At 56.5% G+C, this 25136-nt stretch overlaps 1 protein-coding gene across 1 annotated transcript; it reads right to left on the reverse strand.

The window, feature by feature from the left end:
- Positions 1-5522: 5522 nt before the first annotated feature.
- Positions 5523-16281, reverse strand: UNC93B1 (unc-93 homolog B1, TLR signaling regulator). The gene is made up of 11 exons (XM_059932203.1): positions 16098-16281; positions 15783-15924; positions 15036-15189; positions 12537-12698; positions 12181-12313; positions 11735-11828; positions 10727-10851; positions 10016-10198; positions 9107-9380; positions 7124-7242; positions 5523-6279 (listed from the first exon to the last, which is right to left on the reverse strand). Exons 1-11 carry the CDS (start codon positions 16191-16193, stop codon positions 5956-5958), a joined length of 1806 nt encoding a protein of 601 aa, XP_059788186.1. The 5' UTR covers positions 16194-16281; the 3' UTR covers positions 5523-5955.
- Positions 16282-25136: the final 8855 nt, after the last annotated feature.

Raw genomic sequence — 25136 nt, forward strand, 5'->3', positions numbered from 1 at the left:
AGCACAGGGAATTATACCCATTACCCTGTAATGACCTATAATGGAATATAATCTGCAAAAAATACTGAATCACTGTGCTTGTTCACCTGAAACTAATACAATATCATAAATCAACTATACTTCAATTTAAAAAAAAAGAGAAAAAAGAAACCTAATTATACAAGTTCTCAGAAGTCTGCTCGTCATAAATGGAGCCCACCTGGGCACAAGCCCTCAAGGTTCCATTGTGCCCAAGTGACCCGCACGTGTCCACACAGGCCACGCAGGCAGAGGCCTGGACCGCAGCTCATCTGAGTCTTGGCAGGAAGCTATAATCCACCAGGACACAGGAGGGTGGGAGGCCTGTGGGAGCTGCTGTGAGGCCATCTGCCTCTCGCCCACCTACCCACCTTGGAGGCTGTCCTGAGAGCTTCTTATCACCTCCAGTCTGATGAGGTCTGAGTCTTTCTGCTGCCCTCCTCAGAAGAAAGCACAGGATAAAAAGGCACTCAGCAGCGGTCTAGAATCAGCTCCCCAGCTCCAGGGTCTCGCACAGCGGCCTTGCAGTCTGGGACCCTTGAGCTCGGAGTAAGTGACAAGGACCTCCAGGGGCTGGCACCTTGGGCTTATTCTCCTTTTCACTGTCTATGGAAATAATACGCCTTAAATCTAAAAGTGGCTCATTGTGCCTTTACCAGCCAAACCAGTCGGGTTGAACTTGGCTTGGCCTTGTCTTGGGTATGAGCTTGACCAGCCGTACCATCACCTACAGGCAGACCTCGGAGACCCTGCAGGTTCTGTTCCAGACCCCACAAGGAAGCAAGTATCGTAATAGAGCAAGTCTCACAAGAAATTTTTTTGGTTCCCCAGCGCATATAAAACTTCTGTTTACATAACAGCTCGCTGATTCTTACCTGATTACCTTTCAGACAGTTGCGCATATGCCTTGGGTCAGGAAGGTGGACCACAGAAGCTTCCTTGCTACAGTAAAGACGACATCTTTAGGGTAAAGCCAGACCTGGGTCATCTGGCATAGTCTCTCCCCACGCCTTCCCCATCCCCACCCCTGCCCTTGGTCCCTTGCACGAGACTGTGATGCTGGGGGAGGCCACCCCTGTCCCAGAGACATTAGCCACTTTGGGGTCCCCTAGGAATAAGTGAGTAAACAAGGCAGGGGCTCACTGATAGCAGTGGTTCCCTCTCTCGTGGGCCTTCCCTGATCAACACGGGGCAGCTCAGCTGGACAAAGCGGGTGCTACTGTTAGCACCAGAGCAGGACCCTGACCAGCCGGGGCCTCATGCGCACTTTTCCTGACTCCTGGGCTGTGCTGATGGGTTGGCTGTCTATAAAAGCAAAACCACAACATCTGTTGCCTCATAAGCCGTAACATACAACACAGAATGATTTGCCTGTGTGCCAAATTTTGAAACTTCAACAACTATCAGAAGGTCTCATCTTCTCATAAAAGGCTCATAGCCTGAACAAGACACTCAGGAAAATGTCCACGTTTACAAGCTTGCTCCGCATCCTGTAAGGGATGGAGACCAGACTGACCCTCTAAATACAAACCCTAAGACCCTCTAAATATCGACTTTTACTTTTGGTATCCTGCTGATGTAGATCAACCTAAGTTGCATAATTTATCAAAAATATGGACTTCCCTGGCGGTCCAGTGGTTAGGAGTTCAAGCTTCCATTGCAGGGGCACGGGTTCGATCCCTGGTCGGGGAACTAAGACCCCACAAGCTGTGCGGTGTGGCAAAAAAAAAAAAAAAAAAATCAAAAATATAAAATGCATAATTAACAATTCTAACGAAAATTTCTCACAGTACAGGTGAGAATCAAAATCAGCACATCATAAAGTGTCTTCCAGTAGGAGGTGCTCCCGAGTCCTGAACATGCAGATATTAAGCAAGCCCCCACCCACACCCCAAACAATGCCTATTCCAAGTCCAGGCCTTCCACTTCCGCAGATCTTTAAACCCAGGCGGTTACACAAGAACCGCTGCTCAGCCTTCTGGCTATTCCTTCAGTACGTCTTGGGTCTGGGACGCTGCCATGCATCGGGGGATCCTGCTCAGGTCTGAAATACTCAGTGGGCCATCTTTCGGTCTCAGAGCCCAGCCCCTCCCCCTGGGGTACTGCTTATTTTCTTGAGAGCTCAGCTATGTATTTGAAAATCAGTTTGTTTCTGATCCAGGATCTCTAGGTGTTTCTAGCAGGAGAAATTTCAGGCTCTCTAACACGCTATTGAGAAGTTAAAGATAGTTAAAATCTTACACTGTAGAGTCTTGGAATCAGATAATTTTTAAATTACCCTGGGGCAAGGACTTCCCTAGTGGCGCAGTGGTTAAGACCCCACGCTCCCAATGCAGGGGGCCTGGGTTCAATCTCTGGTCAGGGAACTAGATCCCACATGCATGCCGCAACTAAGAGTTCTCATGCCACAACTAAGGAGTCTGCCTGCTGCAACTAAGACCTGGCACAACCAAATAAATAAATAAATAAATATTTTAAAAAAATCATTCAATACCAACATTGTGAATGTACTATCACAAAAGTGTTCACTTAAAAAAAAATAGGGCTTCCCTGGTGGCGCAGTGGTTGAGAATCTGCCTGCTAATGCAGGGGACACGGGTTCGAGCCCTGGTCTGGGAGGATCCCGCATGCCGCGGAGCGGCTGGGCCCGTGAGCCACAACTGCTGAGCCTGCGCGTCTGGAGCCTGTGCCCCGCAATGGGAGGGGCCGCAATAGCGAGAGGCCCGCACACCGCGATGAAGAGTGGCCCCCGCTTGCCGCAACTAGAGAAAGCCCTCGCACGAAACAAAGACCCAACACAGCTAAATAAATAAATAAATAAATAAATAAATAAAGTAGCTATTAAAAAAAAAAAAATAGATAAAATAAAATTACCCTGGGGAAGATTGACAAAATCACAGAAGCTGAGACCATGACACAGAATCTGACCTTCCACTTCAGAGTCCAGACCTCTGCCCGGTCACCTTATCCAGAGGTCACCTTATCCACCTTATTGATACAGAGACATCAATGTCATACTTTACAACCAGGCCTGGAGCTGCCAAGGGGCTCCATCATTCACATCTGATGGCTTAATTAGGCTTTCCAAAAGAACCAGCCTGCAGGGGCTTGCTGCGGTGACAGTTACCCTGCTTGTCCTGGGGGTGTGTGTGTGTGTTGCTTGTCATGGGTGTGGCCTGTTACGTGTGTCTGTCTGTGGGTCTTGTCCGTGTGCCAGGAGCAGCGAGAGGAGGTGTGGAGTCTTCTGATGGGGAACTTACCTTGGTGTGAGGCATGCGATCAGAAGCCGTGCTCCCTCCGTGTGCCTGGGCCACCCTCTCATTTGCTCATCACCGGAAATGACTTTGAAATGAGACCAGTTGTAGAACCATCCTCATCCCCTCCCCCACCTTGCCCGGCCTGCCCAGGGGCCCACACGCTTCCAAATGGCACCCTGCCCTGCATTCAGAGGCCTATTACCCAAGCATCTGGTTGCCCATCTCTGACTGGAACTTAGCTGGAATCCTGCCAGGAGGATATTGCCACATCTGCCGTCAGAGAAGTTCCGTTCCATGCCAGAGGCTGGTGGGGAATGGGAAGGACGGAGTGCTGGTCACACCGCATGACCGGTCTTGGTCTGCTTGTCACTGAAAGTCTGTGTATGAGGCAGGCAGTTTTCAGCCCTTCATCTGTCTGGGTCTAGCGACCACTGGGTAGGGAAGCTGGGGAGAGGAGCCTTGTGTCCCTCACCGTCGCCCATGACTGCAAGACCCCCGAATCTGCCAAAAACAACTTGGCAACTAGTTCATGTTGGTTCACAGCAGACCCTGGGGGTTCCCTTCCCAGGCATCACAGACCATAGGTTTAATCACCTTCCCTAGGCTGGGTCCAGAAAGGATCCCGCCGGTTCTCTGGACAAGGTTGGGGGTGGAGGCACGGGGTCCAACGAGGGACTCACTCTAAGTTACTCCGTGCCAGCCCTGGGCTAACACAGAGCCAAACTTGCCCTGTTCATGGAACCCTCAGTGTCTCAGGAATTTTTTCATGGTGCTCCTAGGCCAAAAGAAATATCTAATAGTTCTATTTGTGAGATATTTTAGGTCCAACCAATAAGTACTTAGGTTCTAATAACTTAGTAGTCACTTAGAAAATATAACACACACCAAGAGAAAGAAAAACGGTGTTTACTTCATTCTTTAATAACCACTATGACTTACTAATTGGCTGTGTGCACTGGCCAGCTTCTCAAACCTTGGAATCAGACTGGAGACCCCCGGCCTCACTTCCTATTACACAGAGATTTTCACTTTTTATCCCCAAACCACAGGAAACCCAGCTTCTCAAAGATATGACATGAAAGGATCGTGGTGTGATCTAACATTGAAACTGTGAACCACCTGAGCCTATTAATTTGCTCAGAGTGGGTAGATGTCCAAATTTTAGAAAATTTCAAATATCCTCTGTGCCCTTGTGAGTTTCCTGCAGGGCCTGGGGACCTTGGTGCCACCACAGATACACTTTACAGAGGAGGAAACTGTGGCTCAGACGGGTTGACCCCCTGCCTGAGGTCGCAGAGCCTGGCTCCGGGGCCCCCGCTGAGGCTGCTGGAACCAAACTCAAGTGAGGACTGTATGAGGCAGAGGAGAGAGGGGGCTGCCGTTTACAGGTGGAAGAATCTAGGAGACCTGACGCTGAAGTGGGTGTAGACCAGGGTCCGGCAGTCAGCCAGGGGTGGAGGGCGTGTGAGGAGTGAGGAATGGTGTGGCCCCCAGCTTTGGTGGTGCGGATCTGGGGCGCAGTTGGGGGCTCCAGGACCCTCCTGTGGCCCCCTTGCCTGTCCTCACCCCGCTGTTCAAAGCTCTTCGCAGTGGGATCTCAGTTCCCTCTCCCCACGGTGGGGGGCGCCCTCGGGCTGTAGGGGGTCTGCCCCTCCCACCAGCCTCTGCATCCCTCAGGGGCGTCACAGCTGAGGCTGTAGCCCAGAGACATCAGTAGCCAAGTTTACCTGGGCTCAGACATCTATGCCCCAGGCCTACACTGGACACGGGGTGACCTGCACTCGGCTCAGAAGTGGACTTGGCCCCCAAAGGAGTCCCTTGGGGAGCTGTGGGCAGAAGCATCCCAAGGGATTTAAAAAAAAAAAAAAAAAGGATGAGAGTGGTTAGGAGGGCTGGGGACGCCTGAGGAGGGGGCAGCGGGACCTGGGTTTCTTGACTTCGTCCCATCCTCTAGACAGACGAGGGGCTGGCAGCCCCATCACACTCCGCTGAGGTCCCTGCAGACCACCCAGGGCGCTTCTTTGTCTGAGCGGATCGGGTGCGACTGGCAAAAGCCGGCGGGTGTGTGGAAGGGCGGTGCCTCCAGGAGCCAGGACAGCCTGGTGGGCGGGGCTTAAGCGACCACCCCGCCCCCCCACCCCCTCCCCAACCCCGGATCAAGGCAGACGGCCACAGTGCCCAATGGGCAGGATCAGCCAGGCACACACCCCGGGCGATCAATGTCCTCCCACGGCAGGAGACTTCCCAATCAGGACAATACACAAATCTCTTTATTGCTCATTTTCTTAAAGTCGTACCTCTTGGCAGTCCATGGGGATAGGATGTGCAAAGCGGACGACGCGCACGGCCCAGGCCTGTAGCCGAGAGCTGGGACGACGGGACGGCGGGGTCCCAGCCCTGGGGCTGGGCCCGGTAGGCGGTCGTGGAGAGCGGCCCCTGGGGTCGGAGGGTTTCGGCTGTGCGGTCCCTCGCACCCTGGGCCTGGCCAAGAGGTCTCAAGGCCCTACCCTCCCTTGGAGGGGGCTGCGGGGAGGATCCCAAGCTCCCGGTGGCCCAGGGCTCTGGGAGGGCCGTTCCTGAACCCGGGGTGCGCCAAGGGTCCTTCCAGAAATTGGCGCGGAATCATAGGGGCCCCGACCTGAGACGCGTTAAACCGAGGCCGGTGATCAGGCCTGGCCCCTCACTGCTCCTCAGGCCCATCGCCTGCCAGCGCCTGTTCGTAGGGGCAGGGCCGGCGGCAGAGACCGGCTGGTGTGGGGCCCGGCCCTGGCCCCGCGAGCGGCGCTTCCTCCTCCGCGCAGTCCCCCCGGCCGCCGCCGCGCTCGCCCTCCGCGTCGCTCTCGTCGGAGTTGTCCTCCTCCAGGTAGCGGTAGCCGCGCACCTTGTGCTGGGGCCGCGGGATGCGGGGCTGGCGCGGGACCACGCCCCGCCGCAGCTTCTGCTCCATCCACAGGTACGAGGCCGCGGCCGCCAGCAGCGTCACCAGCAGCACCGTCAGCTTAGCCTGGGCACACAGGGAGGGATGCGGGGGACACGCGGGCGGCCGGTCCTGCGCCCGCCCCGCCCAGCCCCTCGCCCCGATAGGCCCACTCCCATCTGGGACTCGAACCCCGCAGCTCCTCTGCTGTCCCTCCCTCCTCCTGGGAGCCGCCCCGCCACCCACGCTTCCTGGGCACCCTCCTGCCCAGCTCTGTCCCTTATGGTCACCCTATCCATCTGGGCCTCGGTTTCCCTAACTGTAATGATAATCCCTTTGCCTCACAGGGTAGATGTGAAGGGAGGCCTGGCCTTCCCTTACCAGAGCTTAGATTACTCTGTCCCTTACATATGGGATCATAAGTAATGCTTCTTAGAGGTCTTGACTGTAACAGGCAGTCAGAAATAATTTTAAATCATAACTCAGTACGTACACACATGTTCACAGGCATACTCCCTGCTATTCCCTATTCTATTTCATTTTTTAAAAAGTTGGCCGGGACCTGCTAAACTGACCCACCAGTAGGTAAGAGCAGAGGACGAGGACCCCTGAGAGCCAAGAAGGGAGACAGACCCTCGGCATCCAGCTCAGAGCCCAACGTCTAGAGAACAGGTTACCAAACTACCCACAAGGCTGCTGGGATGTGCCCACAAGTACAGAGCGAACTGTGAACCCTTTCAGAGATGGGTAAACTGAGGCCTGCAGGAGGTGAAGCGGTAAGTAATAAGCCAGTGATGGGTGTGGGGCCGCCCAGTGGACTTGGCCCAGGGCCGGGCCCTGGGGCAGTGGTGCCCTTCAGGGGCTGTGAGGCCAGGGCGGGCACTCAGGAAGTTTCTGTTGTCTAGGGGGTCGAGTGGGGGAGGGGACTCACCTTCATGGGCAGGCTTGAGCCCAAGTAGACTGTGAAGATGGCCATGGCCTGCCACCAGTGGTAGATGGTGAAGATGAAGTCTTGCCTCTCCTTGTCCTCGTACAGGATTCCCAGGAGTGCTGCAGGTGGGCAGGACAGGGCAGAAAGGGGAGAGGTGCCAGCTGGGGCCCAGAGCTGCTGTTCTCCCACTGGTGACCCCCCGATGCCCTGCGCTGGTCCCAGCCCTTGGCAGGAGCGCCTAGAAAGCCGCTGTAAACCGGTCCTGGCCGGCCCCCTAGTGTACACACTGGTTACCACGCTGCCTGGGAGCTGAGCAGAGGCTGGAACAGTGGGCCCCCCTGCTGGGATGCAATGGGCCTGCTCTGGGACCCATCTGTGGCCTCAAAAGTGGGAAGTTCCGTGAGCAGTCACATCCTGCCTTCTTCCGAACCCCAGGCACGCGGTGCCAGGCCTGCAGGGGCTGTTTTTCCTCACCCAGGGCTCAGGGAGAGCAAATCGCTGTAGCAACAAGCTTTCTGCAAATCCAACCTGAAGCTGGGAGGGAGGAATTTGTTTCCCAAAGCATCCTCCCCTGGGTGGGGCAGAAAGAGCATCGGACAGGGAATCAGGAGACTCAGATTCCACTCTCAGGACTGAAAGGTGGAGAGAGTTGGCACAGAGATGTGGATTCAGATGTTGGGTCTGTGGGTGACTCGGGGTCAATGAACTCCCTAGAGCCACTTTTCTCATCTGTAAAATGCGATGGCACGTATATGCTGTGCCGTGAGGTTTTAATGGGAGAAAGCCTGCACAGCACCTGGCGATTTGTACCCTCGCCAGCCACTCAGGACATTGACACTCCCATCCTGAGGTCCTGCAGTGCGACTGTACCCCATGGGGGTGCTGTGAAGGGACACGGAGGGCCCCTCCCGGGGGTGGGGCATAAGAGGAGGGAGGATGTGGAGCTGGGCAGAAGAGGACGCTGGGATCTGGCCCAAGTCCAGACATATCATGGGCTCAAGGTCCAGAGGCAAAACAGCCAAGACAGTGTGGTCCAGGGTGTGGGGCTCCATCCCCTATGGCAGATACAGTGTCTGACTCTCTCTCTCAGATGTTGGGCGCTGGGGTTGCCTGAACCATCCCCTGCCCGGCCCGCAGCAGGCATGACCTCCACCACGCCATACAGGGGTGATGGTCAAAACTGCTAACGGCACCGGCCCACCAGAACAGATGCCAACGTGGGAGACCCAAATGGCTGCACCCATGTGTACCAGCCGCATGTCACTGGCAAAAGCTCACCTGTGGGCCCAGAGCATCACACAGATGAACTCTGTCCCACCCCCTCCTTTCTGCAAGCAGGGCCCCAGGCCCCAGTGCCTCCACCCTAGCAGCCCAGACTTGGGGCCTGGACTCCGCTACTCTGCAGATTGCTGTTGGGATTTTACAGCCTGCTTCCAGCTCCTCTCCATAAAAATGCCGTATCTGCACTTACCCCTTGGGGTGTGGACAGGGCCACCTGCTGCGTCCCATGCTCCCTGGGGCACAGACCCTGACATCTGCTTCCAGTGTCATGAAAACTATGCCAGGCTGCGCCCTGTCCCCTGGTATGAAATGAGGCATCCCCAATGTGTTTTTTTACACTGTCCCTAAGAGGTGTCCACAGAGCCCCATATCCAGCCCATGGAGCCACAAGGTCTCACCCTGACTCCCATGCCCGCCCTGGGGGTCCACAGGATGTCCATGGCGTGCAACTCCATACCTGCCTCGAGGGTGTTCACAGCCCTCCTCATCTGTCCCTGCAGTGTCCACGGGACTTCCTTCCACCCCTAGAGTGTGCACAGGGATCCCCACCTACCTCCACCAAGTGCACAGGACCCCGTAACAGCCCGCCACTGTGCCCAGCAACCCCGTGTCTGTCGCTGGGATGTCTGTGCTCCCCGCAACCGCCCTGAGGTAGCCACAGGGTCCCCTGCCCAGCCATCCAGGGCCCACGGCTATACTCACTGCTAAGCCCCGTCTTGTTGAGGGCACTGCCCACACCCCAGAGCACGGCTGCTGCATACAGGATCCAGATGTGCTGCAGGACCCGGGGCACGGGGGCCCAGAAAAAGAGGCTGAGAGTGAGCAGCAGATGCAGTCCCGCCCCGGCCACCAGGGGCACCGGGCGCGGCAGCCACAGCCCCAGCAGGCCCAGGGCCGAGGAGGCCGAGGCGCCCAGGCTATAAGCCACGAGGAGGTACGCCAGGTGTTCCAGCCCCACCGAGCACACGCCATAGCCCTGCGGGAACAGGGGTGAGGGTTGGAGGTCAGCCGGCCCGGGCTCTGGTCCTCCCCACGAGGTCTCACTTCAGGCCACGTCCTGCCCTCTCTAGGCCACCGCAGGGCCAGCTTCCTCCGAGGCTTGTGGGACGGTTCCTCGGGGACAGACAGTGAGAAGACGCTTGGACAGTGTCCCCAGACACCAAGGCTGAAACCCGCATGGAGCCAAACACTTTACGACTGTTATCCCATCTCAACAGTGTAACTCCTCTGGAAGTGAGCATGGTCATTAGAGACTTCACAGATGAGGAAACAGGCTCAAGAGAGGTGAAAGTAACTTTCCCAAGGTAGGGGCGGGATGGGGGGAGAGAGGGAAAAGAAGGAGAGAAATATCTGGGCCTACAATTGTCCCTTGGCGTCTGCAGGGGATTGGTTCCAGGACGCTTCACGGATACTAAAACCTGCGGATGCTCAAGTCCCTTATATAATATGGGGTAGTACAGTGGGCCCTCCGGATCCGCGAATGCAGAGGGCCCACTGTACTTGTACATACTTATACATATATATTCAAAACTTATTCGTTGTTATTCTGTGATTCAAATTTAACGGACGTCGTGTAATTTTATCTGGCAACGCTCTTCAGGCTGCACTTACCAGGGCGAGACCAGTGCAGGCAAAGAGCACCTCGAAGCCGCTGTAGATAAAGAAGGGCACGAGGTGGCGCAGGCGGAAGTCGCGCACGTGCTTGAAGGGCAGCTGGAAAATGTTGCCCCAGCCGACGCTGCGCAGGTCGATCTCCTCCGTGGGCCTGTACGCCGCGCCGCAAAGGCCCAGCACCTGCAGGCAAGGAGGTGAGGGTGGGGGCGGGCAGCCGGGCATCCTGGCCCCGCCCCTGGGACCCAGCCCCGCCCCTCAGCCCCAGCCCCGCCCGCAGGCAAATCCACAGATGAGCCTCCCAGCCCCGCCTCCAGCCCTAGAACACAACGTAGTCACGCCCCCAACGCCTCAGCGCTGCCTCCTGGTCCCACCCCCAGGTTGGAGCCCCACCTTCTGACCCTCCGCCCTAGGTTCAGCCCGTGTCACAGCCAATCCTCTAGGACCCTGTCTTCAGCTCGACCCCGGACCAGGCCTGGACCCCCTCTCACAGGCCTCTGGGATTCCAATTCCTCTCTCAGTCCGCAGGCATCAGCCACACCTCCGAGCCTCAAGCCCAGCTCCTAGGCTCAGGCCCCCTCCCCAGGACTCAGCCCTAACTCTGGACTCAGAACAAGCCTCCGGCCGCCCTCCGCGCGCCCAGCTCGCATTCCTCTCTCCCCGCCACGGTCCCCAGATCTGACCCTGTCACACCCCCATCCCGGGCCGCACCAGCAGCATGGCCAGGAAAGCCACCGCCATGAGCACGCTCTCCACCACGATGAGGTTTCGGCTCCGCGGCAACGTCCGCAGAACCGTCTTGTTGAAGCCGATGAGGATGCCCTGGCTGTTAGTGCCTGAGAAAGGGGAGGGTGGGGGGCATCGTGAGGCAGGGAGCAGGGCACACTCTCAGCTGAGCCACAAAGAAATGCAGCAGGGCTTCCCTGGTGGCACAGTGGTTAAGAATCCGCCTGCCAATGCAGGGGACACGGGTTCGAGCTCTGGTCCAGGAAGATCCCACATGCCGCAGGCAACTAAGCCCGTGTGCCACAACTACTGAGCCCGCATGCCACAACTATTGAAGCCTGAACGCCTAGAGCCCATGCTCCTCAACAAGGGAAGCCACCCCAATGAGAAGCCCGCGCACCACAACGAAGAGTAGCCCCAGCTCACCGCAACCAGAGAAAAGCCTTCACGCAGCAATGAAGACCCAATGCAGCCAAAAATAAAATTAATTAGTTAAAAAAAAAAAAGAAATGCAGCAAAGCAGGCGGGTGAGGGGAAGATTAGAGGGGGTGGGCAAGGACCCTGCCGGCAAAGGCAGGGTTCTTTTGGGAAGCACTTCAGAGGTGGGGGCCACTGGGGCTGAAAGCACCTCCCCTCCCTCCTGCCCTATTGCCCCGAGGCTGCCATGGGAGCCAGTCCACCTCCCACCTCCATACATTCGCCCTGCATTGAGGGTATACTTGGCCCTGAGAGATCCCACAGGCAGCCTCAGCCCAGATGGCACCTCCTCCAGGCAGCCTTCCCTGACGCACCCCACCACCACCCCAGGCTGGGTCAGATGTCCTAACGACAAGGCCCTGTGCCTCGGTCATCAGAGCTGTAGGACACCAGGCTCTCAGCCCTGAGCCCTGTGAGCGAGGGCATCCTTTCTGCCCTTGAGGGCCCAGTGTCTGCTGGGTGACTCAATGGGGGAGGTGAGCAGATCTTAGGGACCCCACCCCCATGAGCACTAACCGCAGTTCTGCACGTTGTACAGCGTGTGGTTCAGGTCATACAGATAATGGTTCAGGAAGTAGATCATGGGCAGCTGGGCGCAGGCAAAGCTCAGCTGTGGGCAGGACGGCAGCTTGGGTCAGGCTTGGGGCATGCAACCGGGCAAGGAGCACAGGCACAATCTGGGAGGGGGTCTGGGCACAGCCTTGGGGGAACAGGAGCCCTCCCACCTCTCGGGGGCAGCCTGGTGGCGGGGGGGGGGGGTGCCCAATGCAGGAAGACTTCCTCCTGGTCAGCGCTGTAGACAGGGAGGGAATGAGGTCTCTGTCACCAGAGGTAAGCAAACAGGAGTTGGCTCAAGAAAGGGCAGTGGGACTAGAGGGCTGAAAAGTTTGTGCAATGGGCTCCAATATGTGATTCTGGGGCTGGAACACCCCACCCGCCGTGTTCCCATACAGGGCGCTCACGTGGAAGAAGCCGTAGAAGATGGCTTGGAAGACCAGGAGATAGGGTGCGTGCGAGCCCCGAGGCGGGCGCTGCCGGGGGCCCTGCTCATCCTGCTCCTTATAGTGGGAGTACTCGTAGTACTTCTGGGCCATCCTGGACCACAAAGGAGAGAAGGCTCTCCCCAGCCCAACCTCCGCCAGATACCTCCACTTCCTGCACCCAGGCTTATGGACTGGCCAGCCAATGTCTCACGAACGGGAAAACTGAGGCCCACAGGGCGGATGGGGCTGGTCCAAGGTCCCCAAGACGAGGTGGGCAACACAGGAGAGGCTCTGCCAGGTCTCCAGTCTCCCACCCTGCTGCCCACCAGGCTCACCTGGTAATGTAGTTGCCCATGGAGGCCCAAAGAGGCACGATGGCCATGCCCAGCACCACGGCTGAGGGCACAAGCGTGTAGTAGCGCTCCCAGTAGTTGGTGGAGACAAAGAGGGCGTAGATGCCCACAGCCAGGAACATCATCCACTTGGTGCCAAAAAACCTGCGAGCAGCAGGAAGGATGAGGATGCTGGCACCATGGGCCCATCCAGACTGCTGCAGCCTGAAAGCAGCGTGGCCACAACTCCAGACCCCAGCTCCCGAGGCTCTATGAGGTGGGGAGGGAACCCTGGCCTTGGAGTCGAGGGTCCTAAGATAGAGTCTCAGAGACATGGACTTGCTGGTGGCCTCAGGGGAGCCACTCTAACCAGACACCTGTAATGTGGGCTCTGCCCCAACCTCGAGCCTCTCACGGCCACTGCAGGGATAGAGGAGATAAAGCGGGGAGAGGGTGTCATGAGTCAGTGGGCCTTGGGCACATGCAACCCTCATTTGTGTCCTGGGCTGACTCGCCAGCCCCCCTTCTCCACCCACGTGCAGTGACTGCAGGACCCAGGTGAACAGCTGAGGGACTTGTCCCAAGCTGGGACTGAGGACCAGGGAGAGGAACCCTGGCGCCCCTTCCCCTCTGCACTTTGCCCTTTCAGTCCACTGTGGTCAGTCGGGAAGTTTCTTGTAGAACAACGGCCTCACTGGCTCTGGGAAAATGTTGCACCGTGTTAGAGGCAGGTTGACGAGTGACAGGATAAGGGCCCATTCAGGGCACTGGAGGCTGATCAGCCTAGACACAACCATTGCGATCTTTGGGTTGGTTTTGTTTTGGGTTCTGTTTGTTTGTTTTGAGTATTTGTGCTCATTATTTCCTTTCTTTGTCTGAGTCTCCAGGAAGCTCAAAGCTCAATGACTCTGGTTTTCTGATACAATTACTTTCTCTTCTATTGCAGGGTCCTGGTTCTTTAATTTTATCCTTATCTTGCCATATAATAAATTGACAGGCAGCCTCCTCTGATCTATTTGGGGAAGGGCACCCAAACTGCACTGTAAATTTTGAAACAGCAAAAAGTAAAAATACTAGCACTCATTGCTGGTGAGGCTGTGGTTTTAAAAATGACACATACAGCCAGAGGGCATGCAGATGGTACAGCCCTTTGGAAAGTCAGCCTGGTAGTTTGGGTCGGGGGGCAAGCATGGGGTTTGGAGTCACTGCCTGGGTTCAGACCTTCAATCTGCCAGTTGCTGCCTGTGGGAATGGGTTCAACCTCTTGGTCTCCCTGTGTCTAAGATCAGAGCATCTACCTTGGATTGTAGGGGATGCGATATGCTTATAAAGCACCCAGCACATAGGAAATGAAATGAGTTTGCCATTAATAATACTGCTAGGTTTCAAGAGCCATAAAGCCTTTTATATGCTTCTGACCTAGTAAGGGCAGCTCTGAGAGTTTATCCTAGGAGGTTTTCTTTCTTTCCTTCTTCCTTCCTTCCTCCCTCCCTCCCTTTCTTTCTCTCTCCTTCTTTCTTTCTTTAATTTTAAGATGAGGAAACAGCCAGAAGCATAAAGAGAACATGCAAAAAAGGAGAGGGAGCCGCAATGTCCAGCCCTGAGCCACAGTTCAGTGCCCCCATGTCTGCAGAAGATGCTAACATCACGAAAGTCCCCACTGTGAAGCTAGCCAAGATGCGTGCAGTGAAAAGAAAGCAAAAGTGACATTGCACATGCACACATGCACGCGCATACACTACTCCAGTTGACAAGGACAGAAATGTTATCCATGCATGCCGGTGGAAAAACAAAGTTAGCCGACTGCCTGGAAGGCTTGGGAGGGGTTTTCTTTTTTCTGATTTCAATTATGATTCTAATGTTGTTTGTACGATTGTGATAAAAGAGTTTGAGGGGGTTGTTATTGTTTCGGAAAGACAGGGGAATTCATCTAATGTGTCCACTGATCTCTGGGTCCCATCTGAGCACAGATCTACTGCCTGGCGGTAGGATACTCGTGGAGGGCATTTTTGCACTGCACCAGACGCCACTAAGGCTCAGGTATGGAGTAGACCCCCTGGGGCACCTGCCCAGCCACACCCTTTTCAGTGAGAAATGTCCCTCAACACTGTCACAGCTGATTGGGCTCTTGGTGCGTTCCTGGGCTTTGCTGGCTGATCAGATTCTCTCCAGAAACTCCACAGCCCTGATATCAAAAGGTCATTGTAGCTCCAGGCCACAAAGGAGGGCATGAAGATGACGCCACATGGGGTACGGGCAAGCTGAGGGAAGGAGCCTGACTGAATTTCTGTTGCTTGAAACCCAAGGTGCCTTGGTTGCAAAGCTCTTGTTTCTTCCCCAAACCTGGGTTTCACCCCTTCTCTCTCACCCCTCCAGGTAGGCAAGTTCTCTCCCCACCCCACCCCAAAAGAACACCAGGGCAGCTGGAGACCCCATGTCCAACAGCCCTTGCACCCCTTCAAGAGCAGGGAGACAGCCCTCATAGGGACAGCAGTGTCGCACCTGATGAGCACAGGTGTGTAGAGCAGGGCCACGATGGGGGTCACGTTGATGCCCATCAGCATCTTGCTGTCGATGTCAGGCAGCCCCATGTTGCCGTATTTCACCTCGCGGTAGGTCTCATCGTAGTGCAGGATCAGCTGCATCTGCAGGAGGCCTGGGGACAGGGAGGAGGCATGGAGGGGGCGACCCGGCTCTGGGGGCAACCAAGCAGAGGCTGGAACGCAAGCCTGGCAGGGAGCTCCAGGCACCAAAGGGATCCCCGGTTCCAATGCCTGTGAGGACAGAGGGGAAGCCCAGGCTGGGCCAAGGGTCCTACCTGCCAGTGGCCACGACAGCGACTTGAATCCAGACCCCCGCCCCGCCACGTCCCTCCGCCAGCCACTTGGACCCCAGCGCCCCTGATTCCGAAGGCAGCGGACCTGCCCAGGGCGCCCAGGGCCCGCCCACACACTCACGAAGCCTGTGGCTGGGCCCCGGGGACACTGCACCGTCCCCCCATGTGCGGAGACCGCAGCTGCAGCTGTGAGGGCGCAGACGGAGAAGTGAAAGAGGAAGGGAGCCGACTGGCCCCAGGGTTTCTCTTTTCCTGAGAAACCTCAGGTCTGGGGAGGGGCGCGCGGGTGGAGGGGAAAGGACTTGGGTCCCAGCGCAGAACCCGCCGGGCCGTGCCACCTCGCCCGGCCCGGGGCGGAACGGCGTGGCCAGAGACCCATCCCGCCAACCCGCGGGGCGCAGCGGGCCACCTACCCAGGTAGACGCCGTAGGTGAGCATGCCGCCCGCGCTGGCCGCCAGCACGTTCTTGAGCACGCCGAGCCGCTTGCGGCGGTAGTAGCGGCGCTCCTCCTCCTCCTCGTTGTAGTTGGGGTACGCGCCCACCAGCTCGTCCAGCTGCGGGGCACGACGGCGCTCGCACCCGGCCACTGCACCCCCGGAGCCCCGCGTCCATCCCCGGTCGCCCCCGGCCCCCCTCACCCCAGCCCTGGGGCCGCATCCCACTCCCGCGGGGGAGACCCCGGCCCTCCGGGTCCCCGCGCCGCCACGCCTTCCCAGTCCCCGCTCACCGGGGCCTCGGGCCCGTCTGGGACCCCGAGCTGGTCCTCATCGCCCTGCGCACCCACGGCCCCCGCCACCGGATAGAGCGGCGGCTCCGCCTCCATGGCTGGACCAGCCGGAGGACTCGTCCGGCAGCAGACCGCCACTTCCTCCGGGCGCCGGGACCTGCCTCGCCCCGCCCCGGGGCCCACCTCCTCCGCGAGGGGAGGGCCTGGCGCCGCTGGGGGCGTGACCAGCGCGTGTGCGTGTGCGTGTGTGTAGGGGAGTGTCCGTGCGTCCCTCGGCGGCCTCAGGAATGCGAGGTGCGATTTCGAATCCCCCGTCTGCCACTTCCCGGCGTGACTTTGGAGATTAAGTCCACTTCTCTGTGCCTCATTTTCCTAACTTGTCGATACTCCGCACGACTTCCAAGGGCTCTTTGGGGATTACTGAGTTAATGCAAAGCCTTAGGAAAGTGCCAGGCCCGTAAAAACTCCCCTCAGCCTTACCGCTGTCACTGTCATCCCTACCCCACCTCCAGCCCTACCCCTACCACTGTCATCCCTGACCCATTTGGTGTGTTTGCAGGTCAGCAAAGAGCCCTCATAGCGGGGGGAGAGGGCTCCCACCACAGGACTCGGCAGCCCGTGCCCACCTCCCGCTCACCCTGAGCTTCCTTTGGGCACCCGTAAGTGGGAGCTCTGGCAGGGCCCCTGGGAGGCCGAGATTGTGGGGGCTGCCGGACTGCAAGGGGGCGACCCCCCCACCACCACCCTGCATCAGGGGCCAGAGCCTCCTGCCCCTGCCTGACTGGGCACTGGGGCTGGGGCTGCAGTGAGAGCCCATGAAATTTCTGCTTTGCTGGAGCTGACACTCCACAGCTCTGGGTGTCAGCCTGGTTAGAAATACTCTGGGAAGCTTTTAAAAATATTGGTTTCAGGATAGTCTCCTCAACAAGTGGTGTCCGGAAAACTGGATAACCACATGCCCAGAATGAAATTGGACCTCTGTCTCACAGTACGCACAGAAATTAACTTGAAATGGATCAAAGACACATAAGACCTAATAACCTAAAACTCCTAGAAGAAAACATAGTAGCTCCTCAACATAGGTCTTGGTAATGACTTCTCAGATACCACATCAAAAGCATGAACAACAAAAGAAAAAATCAACAAGTGGGACTACATCAAACTTAAAATTTGTACACTGCAAAAGAAATAATTAAAATAAAAAGGCAACCTATGGAATGTGGGAGGATATTTACAAACTATGCATCTGATAAGGGGTTAATATCCAAAATACATAAAGGAACTCATACAACTCAATAACAACAACAACAAAAACCGATTTGAAAATGTGTAGCGGGGGCTTCCCTGGTGGCGCAGTGGTTAAGAATCCACCTGCCAATGCAGGGGACACAGGTTCGAGCCCTGTCCGGGAAGATCCCACATGCTGTGGAGCAACTAAGCCCACGCGCCACAACTACTGAAGCCCGCGTGCCACAACTACTGAGTCCATGTGCCGCAACTACTGAGCCCGTGCACCTAGAGCCTGTGCTCTGCAACAAGAGAAGCCACTGCAATGAGAAGCCCACGTGCAGCAGCCAAGACCCAACACAGCCAAAAATAAATTAATTAATTTTAAAAAATTACCCAGTTCCACTCCCTCCCCCCACTCTGCACAATGCACAAGCTGTTCCTTCCGGTTGGAGAGCCCCTTCCCCTGCTCCTTCCAGGAGGGGTCCTTCCCACCCTCAGAATAAGAAGCCATCCCTGATGAGGGGTACAAACCCCACCCCAACTATTTCCCTTCTGGTTTTCTGTAGTTTAATTGTCCCCCCGGGTGACTCTTCATCACGTACCACTCATGCAGAGGATTGTCTCAGGTGCTTAGTAGGTGTTCAATCAATGTGATTGGATGGATGGACGGGTAAATGGATGACAAATATCCACCCCAGAAGGGTTGCTGGGAAGGTGGAGAGCTGGCCGTGTGCAGGGTATGAATTTACAGAGGCTTCTGTCTGCAAGGTGGTGGAACTTTCTCCAGACCGTGCCCAGGTGCAGATATGAGTAAAGCAGACAGGTGGAGTCAGGCAGGCAGGACCTGGCAGTGGGAGATACGGAAGGAGAAAGAGAGAGGGCGGGGCCCAAGGGGTCCAGAGGCAAGGAGGAGGCGGGAGAGCAGGGATGCAGTGGGCACGGGGGGGCCGTGGTCGGAGAGTGGACGCAGGGCTCATTACCTTGGGAGATGACAAAGTCCAGGGTATGGCCATGGCACGGGGTGGGGAAGGATGATGAGGTCCAGGAGGTCACGGGGCTTGGGGCGCACGCAGGCAGTGGACTTTGTCGCCCCCAGGAGGACGCAGTCCTGTAGAACTCAGCGGGAGGGCAGGAGAACAGGCCGGAGGGGAAGGTAGCTGTCCGAGGTGGCTGGTGTGACCGCAGAGGGTGGGTTCAGTGAAGCAGAGGGTAGGTAGCAGGCAGGGGGTCCAGAGGCTCAACGGGAGAGTGAGGAGGACACCAAGGAGGGGCCCTTGCCCCTCCTAAGAGTGCACCCTCCTAAAACCATATCAGAAAGGGGGCCCTTGGGCCTGGGTGGAGACTAGCATCTGTGGTCTGGAAATGACCTCCCTGTCTGCCACCTTCTGCACCTGAGGCAGTTATGGAAAGAAATCACTCAGCCAAGTGCACCTGGCTCCTCCAGCTCCTTGGACGGAGAACGGAGAACGTGGGACAAGCCAGGGAGGAAGGGTGGGCGAAGGGCCCTCTTGTCAGGCAGTGGGGTCCCCAGGGTGCCCGGTCTTCTCTGGGCGTTAGTGTGGGAAGCCCCCTCACCTCGTCTTCCCTCACCCCAATATTTCCTCCCTTGCAAAATAGGAGTAGGTGAAAAAGGCTTCTGCACACTGAAAATAGTTTGGAGGGGGCCAGCCTAGTGGCCAGGAGGAATAGAGGCCAGAGCAGACCTTTAGGGGCAAGAGAGAGGAGTGTGACACCTGTCAATGAAAATAATCAATAAACAATCTGTAATGGGAATAGAAAAGAGTTTTATCTGAGCCAAACTGAGGACTATAGCCCGGAAGACAGCCTCTCAGGTAACTCCGAGGAACTGCTCCGGAGAAGCATGGTTTTCAGCACAGTTTTATGCCTTGTCAGAACAAAGAACACCAAACAAGTCAGGGAGACATTCCTTCAAGGTTTCACAGAAAAAACAGATCAGCACCAACACGGCGAGTCAGTATGGCCTTGGCACTTGGGAAAGAAGTCTTATTATCAAAGGAGCACCAGCATTGGCGTCCCAGGAAGGGACGCATTTCATCTTTATTTTTAACATGGACATTCTTTACTTCTGGTCAATGCGCCCTTTTCTTTAATGATTAAAGCAGATGTACAGTGTATGCTTGATAGGCCACAAACAGGCTGTTCTAGTTCGCATCAAATTCAAGTTAACTCATGGATAAGCCAGAATGACTTCCCCAGACATCAATATGTGAGCATTTCTTTTACTGCACCCAAGGAAAGAGAGGGGCAGTGTCCCAGGCCCAATGGCTCTTAGAGAGAGAGAGGACAGGGAAGATTTTTAGTTGTCACTATGTTGGAAAGAGGGCAAGCCCACAGAAGTCCTATAAAGGGACAAAGGGAAGATGGCATGACCTCTGAAGGGGTCAGGAAGCTCCAAGATGCAGCCACCTGAAGCTCCCTCCGCCCGAGAGCCCCCCATCCAGCATTTTGAGGTTTCCAGGTGGCCCAGTATTTACCCAGAGCGGGTGTGTGTCGTCCAAGAAAGGGTAAAGGCCTCCTGGGCGGGTTTATGTGCTCATGGGGAAGGGGGCAAGGCTTATTGAACAGCAGATGCCTTGGGCAGACCCAGAACTCACAGGCTGTTTATCTCCCACCAGGAGGGACCCCCCAGGACGAAATCAAGTGCAGTGTGTTTTATGAACCAGCCAGAAAGCAAAGAGAAGGTAGGAGGGGAGCAGGGACACTGCTCCAGGAAGTGGGTGGTCTGCCTATACCAGTGGGTCCCCCTGGCCTCCCCTGTGCTGAGCCCCACTGACAGCTACTTCTTTTTTCTTTTTTCTTTTTTTTTCTGGCCGTGCTACAGCATGTGGGATCTTAGTTCCCTGACCAGGGATCAAACTCGTGCCCCCTGCAGTGGAAGCTCGGAGTCAACCACTGGACTGCCAGGGAAGTCTCTGGCAGCTACTTCTTAGATGTTGGCTTTCTGCAATATTGCTTGCTTTCTGTGGGGTCTTGGTCCATGCCTAAAAAAAGAGGTTACTGTACAGTTTAGGGCCCTAAAATGATTTAATTAAGTCCTTGGAGTCCTTGTTACATGTGGACTCCTTCTGTGATGTTGGTAACTTTTAATTTTGAATTGCATTATTAAAATCAATTCATTTTAGAAGATTTGTTGGGGGGGTTCCTGGTAGCTTGTTTCCAAACCTGACATTATGGCACCCAGTGGTTAATGACACTGTCCTAATCTTATTAAAAGCGAAAAGGAAATATACTTACATCTAAATTTTAAATATCGATTAATTTTTAAAAACACTGACATGAAGAATGCAAATTCAAATGTCCCAAGTTGAGTGAGGAGTAATTTCGGTCTTCTTAGCGTTTGACACAGTGACCCTGGATGAATTTGAGAAGCAGGTGCTTTCAGGCTCAGGGCTCCTAGAATCTGCTGACTGCTCAGGAACTCTGTCAATTACCAAGAGAAACATCTCCGGATCAGTCCAGACTGGGGTTTGGATGTGACTGGCAAACTGCTCCTAGAGAGACAAATACTTGAGCAACAAGCTCCCTGGTTAGGCTCGGCCAGTGGGAGGTTCTGGGTTTGGGAGGAGGAGAGAGCAGGGCTGTAACTAGGGTGGGGATGGGGGAGCACGTGGAGAGTGGCTTGGATCCTCCAGGGTCCCAGTGTCCACAGAGCAGTCCTACCATGGTCTAGCTTTCCCTGGCTGACCTTGACCCTCTGGGATCTGGTGACACCACTTCCTGCCTTTGACCTTTCCAGGCTCCCTCACCAACCCAATTCCCTGTACTCAATCTTCCCTACTCGAAAGACCTAGCTTGGTTTCTGTTCACTAAACCCTGACTTATAAATCCCCTTGTTTCCAGAAAGAATTTTTCCATGGCTTAATAAGCTGCTGTCAGGGAGCCTTGAGACTTCCTGTGAGACTGTCCTAGAGGGGACCCAGATAAACACAGCCCATGTGACCTGCAGGGCAGAGAACGGAGCAAGGCCAGCGGCCCCTCCCACCCCATCCAGACCTCAAGCACTCCCTGTCACATCTACCCTCACTGTTGTCAAATGGTTTTCTCTATACTAGGTTCCATTTTTGTTCTCACTATGAAAATAATAGGTGTTCCTTGCAGAAAAGCAAGCAGGAGAGATACATATTGCTCCCGATTCAGACACCCTGAGACAGCTCCGGCGATCTTGTGAAGTGTCACCCTGCATTGTATCCAAAGCAGCATGCAGGGTCCACTGCTGACTCATCTAACACCACTTCCCTGGCATTGAGGCAAAGCTTTACCATTTTTGTCTTTTATACATTTATTTAGTTTATTTATTTTTGGCTGTATCGGGTCTTCGTTGCTGCACATGGGCTTTCTCTAGTTGCGGTGAGCGGGGGCTACTCTTCGTTGTGGTGCGCGGGCTTCTCATTGCGGTGGCTTCTCTTGTTGCGGAGCACAGGCTCTAGACGCGCGGGCTTCAGTAGTTGTGGCACGTGGGCTCAGTAGTTGTGGCTCGTGGGCTCAGTAGTTGTGGCTTGCCAGCTCGTTGCTCTGTGGCATGTGGGATGTGGGATGTGGGATCTTCCCGGTCCAGGGCTCGAACCTGTGTCCCCTGCATTGGCAGGCAGATTCTTAACCACTGCGCCACCAGGGAAGCCCTAATCTTTACCATTTTTTAAACTGAAAACCATGGGGATGATGATCGTCCCAAGCTGTCGGGAGGTCCCCGAGCTGGGATGTGCCAAAGACCCTGCCCAGCGCCTGGCACAGCAAGTGTCCAGGAGAGATGCTGCTTTCAGCTGAGACTCCTGGGAGTGGGGGTAACCCCCACCCACCTCCTAAGCAAGAGTTCGGGGCACCCTGGAGACGCTGCGGGCTGGGGACTTGGGGCTGGCTGGGTTAGAATCCCCATCTGTCCCTCTCCTGTGTGGCCCCAGCCCGGCCACTGTCCCTCTCTGAGCCTGTTGTTTCATCTGTAAAGCTCAGACCATAACATCTGAGAATTATACGAGAATTTGTGTCAAGTGCTTGGCGCAGCGCTTAGCACACAGTAGGTGCTTAGTAAAGCTTTGCTAAGTGAGCACATGGATGAGTGCCAGCTGTGTCCAGGCACTGCACCCCAGTGGCCTCTGACTGCACCCCAGGGTCACACTGGCCTCTGTGGGTGGCTGCTGGGGGGAGCCAGGTGGTCCTACCTTCAAGGCTGGGAGGGGGAAGGAGGCGGGGGCAGGGCCCCAGGACAAGGCCTGGGGTGGCCACTCCCTTAGGAAGGTGGGGAAAGGGACAGAAAAGCCTTCGCACCTATTGAGCACCTACTGTATACCAGGTGCATTCTAGATGTGCTCTGATTTCGCCCTCACTGCAGCCCTGTGAGGCAGGTCGAATCAATCCCATTTTGGGGGGAGGAAACGGAGGCCCAGAGAGGGGCCTAACTTGCTCGAGGTCACCCAGCAGGTGGGCTGTGGAGCCAGGTTTGAATCTGTCAGCAGGCGACGTGGTGAGGTGCTCTTGGGCAGGTCTGAGGCTCTGTGAGCCAGGCTCACCAGGTGAGGGAGGGAATGATGAATGAATGAATGAATGAATGATGCCTTAGCCCATGACCAGCTCATCCTCCCCCACCTCTGCCCGGAGAGGGAGGCCAACAGTGACACTCATGAGGGTCTTTTCATCCCGTTCTCCAAACTAAAACCCAGAGGAGTTGCAGAAGAGCAGGGCCTGGCTGGGCAGATGTGTCCCCTCCAACCTCTGTGCCCCCCCCAACACCCGCCCCACCGGCTGACCTGGGACCCCGGCAGAGCCTGCCACCCGCCGGAGCTGGTTCTAAGAGTGGCTCCTAGTGGTACCCCACGCAACATCCCCCATTTATCCCGAGCTCCCTGCGACAAGGATGTCACCCCTAGGTACCACGGAGCCCTTGGAGCTGCTTTTTTTTCTTTTTTTTTAAATTAATTAATTTGTCTGCGTCAGTTCTTGGTTGCAGCACACGAGCTCTTCTTTGCGGTGCACGGGCTTCTCTCTAGTTGTGGCACGTGGGCTTAGTTGCCCCACGGCGTGTGGGATCTTAGTACCCCGACTGGGGATCGAGCCCTCGTCCCCTGCATTGGAAGGCAGATTCTTAACCACTGGACCGCCAGGGACGTCCTGCTCCTGGAGCTCTGAGGATCAACAAGAGGCATCCAAACCGGAGAGGGGAGAGGGCCGGTCCCTGTTCCTCCCCAAGGGGCAGTGCCCCCTCAGACTGGCGAGCGCTTCACTCCCAGGCCAGGTTAGGACCCCTGTGTCAGGAGGACAGGCCTCTTTGGGGACTTCTCAGGCTGAATTCATGACAAGTTCAGGGTAACCCCAGCTGGAGGGATCCCCGGTCAGGGAGGGGCCGCTCAGGATCCTGCAATACCCCTCCCACCCACCAGTACCTCCCCAGGTGGGTCCCTGATTTGCCGTGTGGCCTTAGATCAGTGGCTGCCCCTCTCTGGACCTGGTTCCTGGCTGACCGCTGCCAGGCTCAGCTCCAGCCCAGCCCCGCCTGACACTGGCTCTGCCTCTGCCTGGCTCAGCTCCAGACAGCAGGGCAGGGCTATCACATGCTGAGCCACGTGACAGGCAGCGGCTGGGGGCTCCATCCCACGCAGAGGACGGGGCCCCTGCAGCCCCTTACCCCAGTCCCAAACGGCTGAAGCCTCCAGGGGCTACCAGAGCAGGTGTGGGCCGGGAGACCTCTCCTGCCCTCCCAGGTAGGCAGGGGCAGCGGGGAGGGCGGGGGCAGTGAGGAGCATCTCCCAGGTGCCCAGTCGGCCCAGAGGCCCTGGGCCCGGATCCCAGGCAAGACCTAGGGCACCCAGGTGGAAGGGTAGCAGCGGGCCCAGGGCGACAGGCATGGGGCGATAGCACAAAGGATGTTCCTGTCCCCCTACCCGTAACCTAATCGCCTGCCTGTCTGACACCAGCACCTGCCAGGGGATCATCCCCCTCTGTGCTGGCTCTGACAGGTGTGCCCGGGGTGGGGGTGGGGTGAGGCAGAGGGGCAGGGACACAGGAACCTCATGGAGACACTTACATCATGACGGCTCACCTAGAGGGCAGAGGGTGGCGCTCTTTCCCGGGAGGTAGGAGGGAACAGCAGCGGGGTGGACCCAGCCCCGCTCTGGAGCAACAACCTTCTCATGTGGGTCCCAGCCTGTCACTCATGCCCTGTGCCCTCTCTCTGGACTTCCGTTTCCTCATTGTAAAATGTCAGGTTGCAGGGGTGACAGGTGCTGTGAGCAGGGTACTGGATGAGGTGGTGCTGTTGGACACAGACGCGCAGAGGGCAGGGACGAAACCTGCAGCGGGCCTGGGCCCTGGGATTGTATTTCTGGACTCCAGCTGTCTTTGGATCTGACCTCTTCATTTTGCAGGTGGGAAACTGAGGCTCAGAGGGGCTGCCGGGGGTGGGGGGCGGCGGGTTGCGGGGAGCGGGGCTTTCCCTGCTACTCCAGGCCACAGCCTGCACCCCACACTGTAATTCCTGGGCCCACTACCCTGAGCTCATCATCCATCCTTCCCATCAGGGGTCGAGATGGACCCCTCAGCTCAGAGCTTCCTGGAGACCTGCTGTGTGGCCCTGGCCTGGTGCTGGCCCTCTCTGCGCCCTGGCTCCTTCTCTGTGGTCCAGGAAAGGATCTAGAGGCCCCTGAGGGAAGTGATGGGGAAATCTCAGCCTGCAGCCTCCAGCCAGCCCAGAGTCAAAGTCAGGCACGAGGCCAGCGCAGCCCCGCCCCAGGGGCTGGCCCAGCCTTGGACATTTCATAACGGAAGGGCAGCTGGGTAGAGCAGGGCCGACCAGGAGGA

Source organism: Balaenoptera ricei, chromosome 8 (genome assembly GCF_028023285.1).
Source record: "Balaenoptera ricei isolate mBalRic1 chromosome 8, mBalRic1.hap2, whole genome shotgun sequence".
NCBI lineage: Eukaryota > Metazoa > Chordata > Mammalia > Artiodactyla > Balaenopteridae > Balaenoptera > Balaenoptera ricei.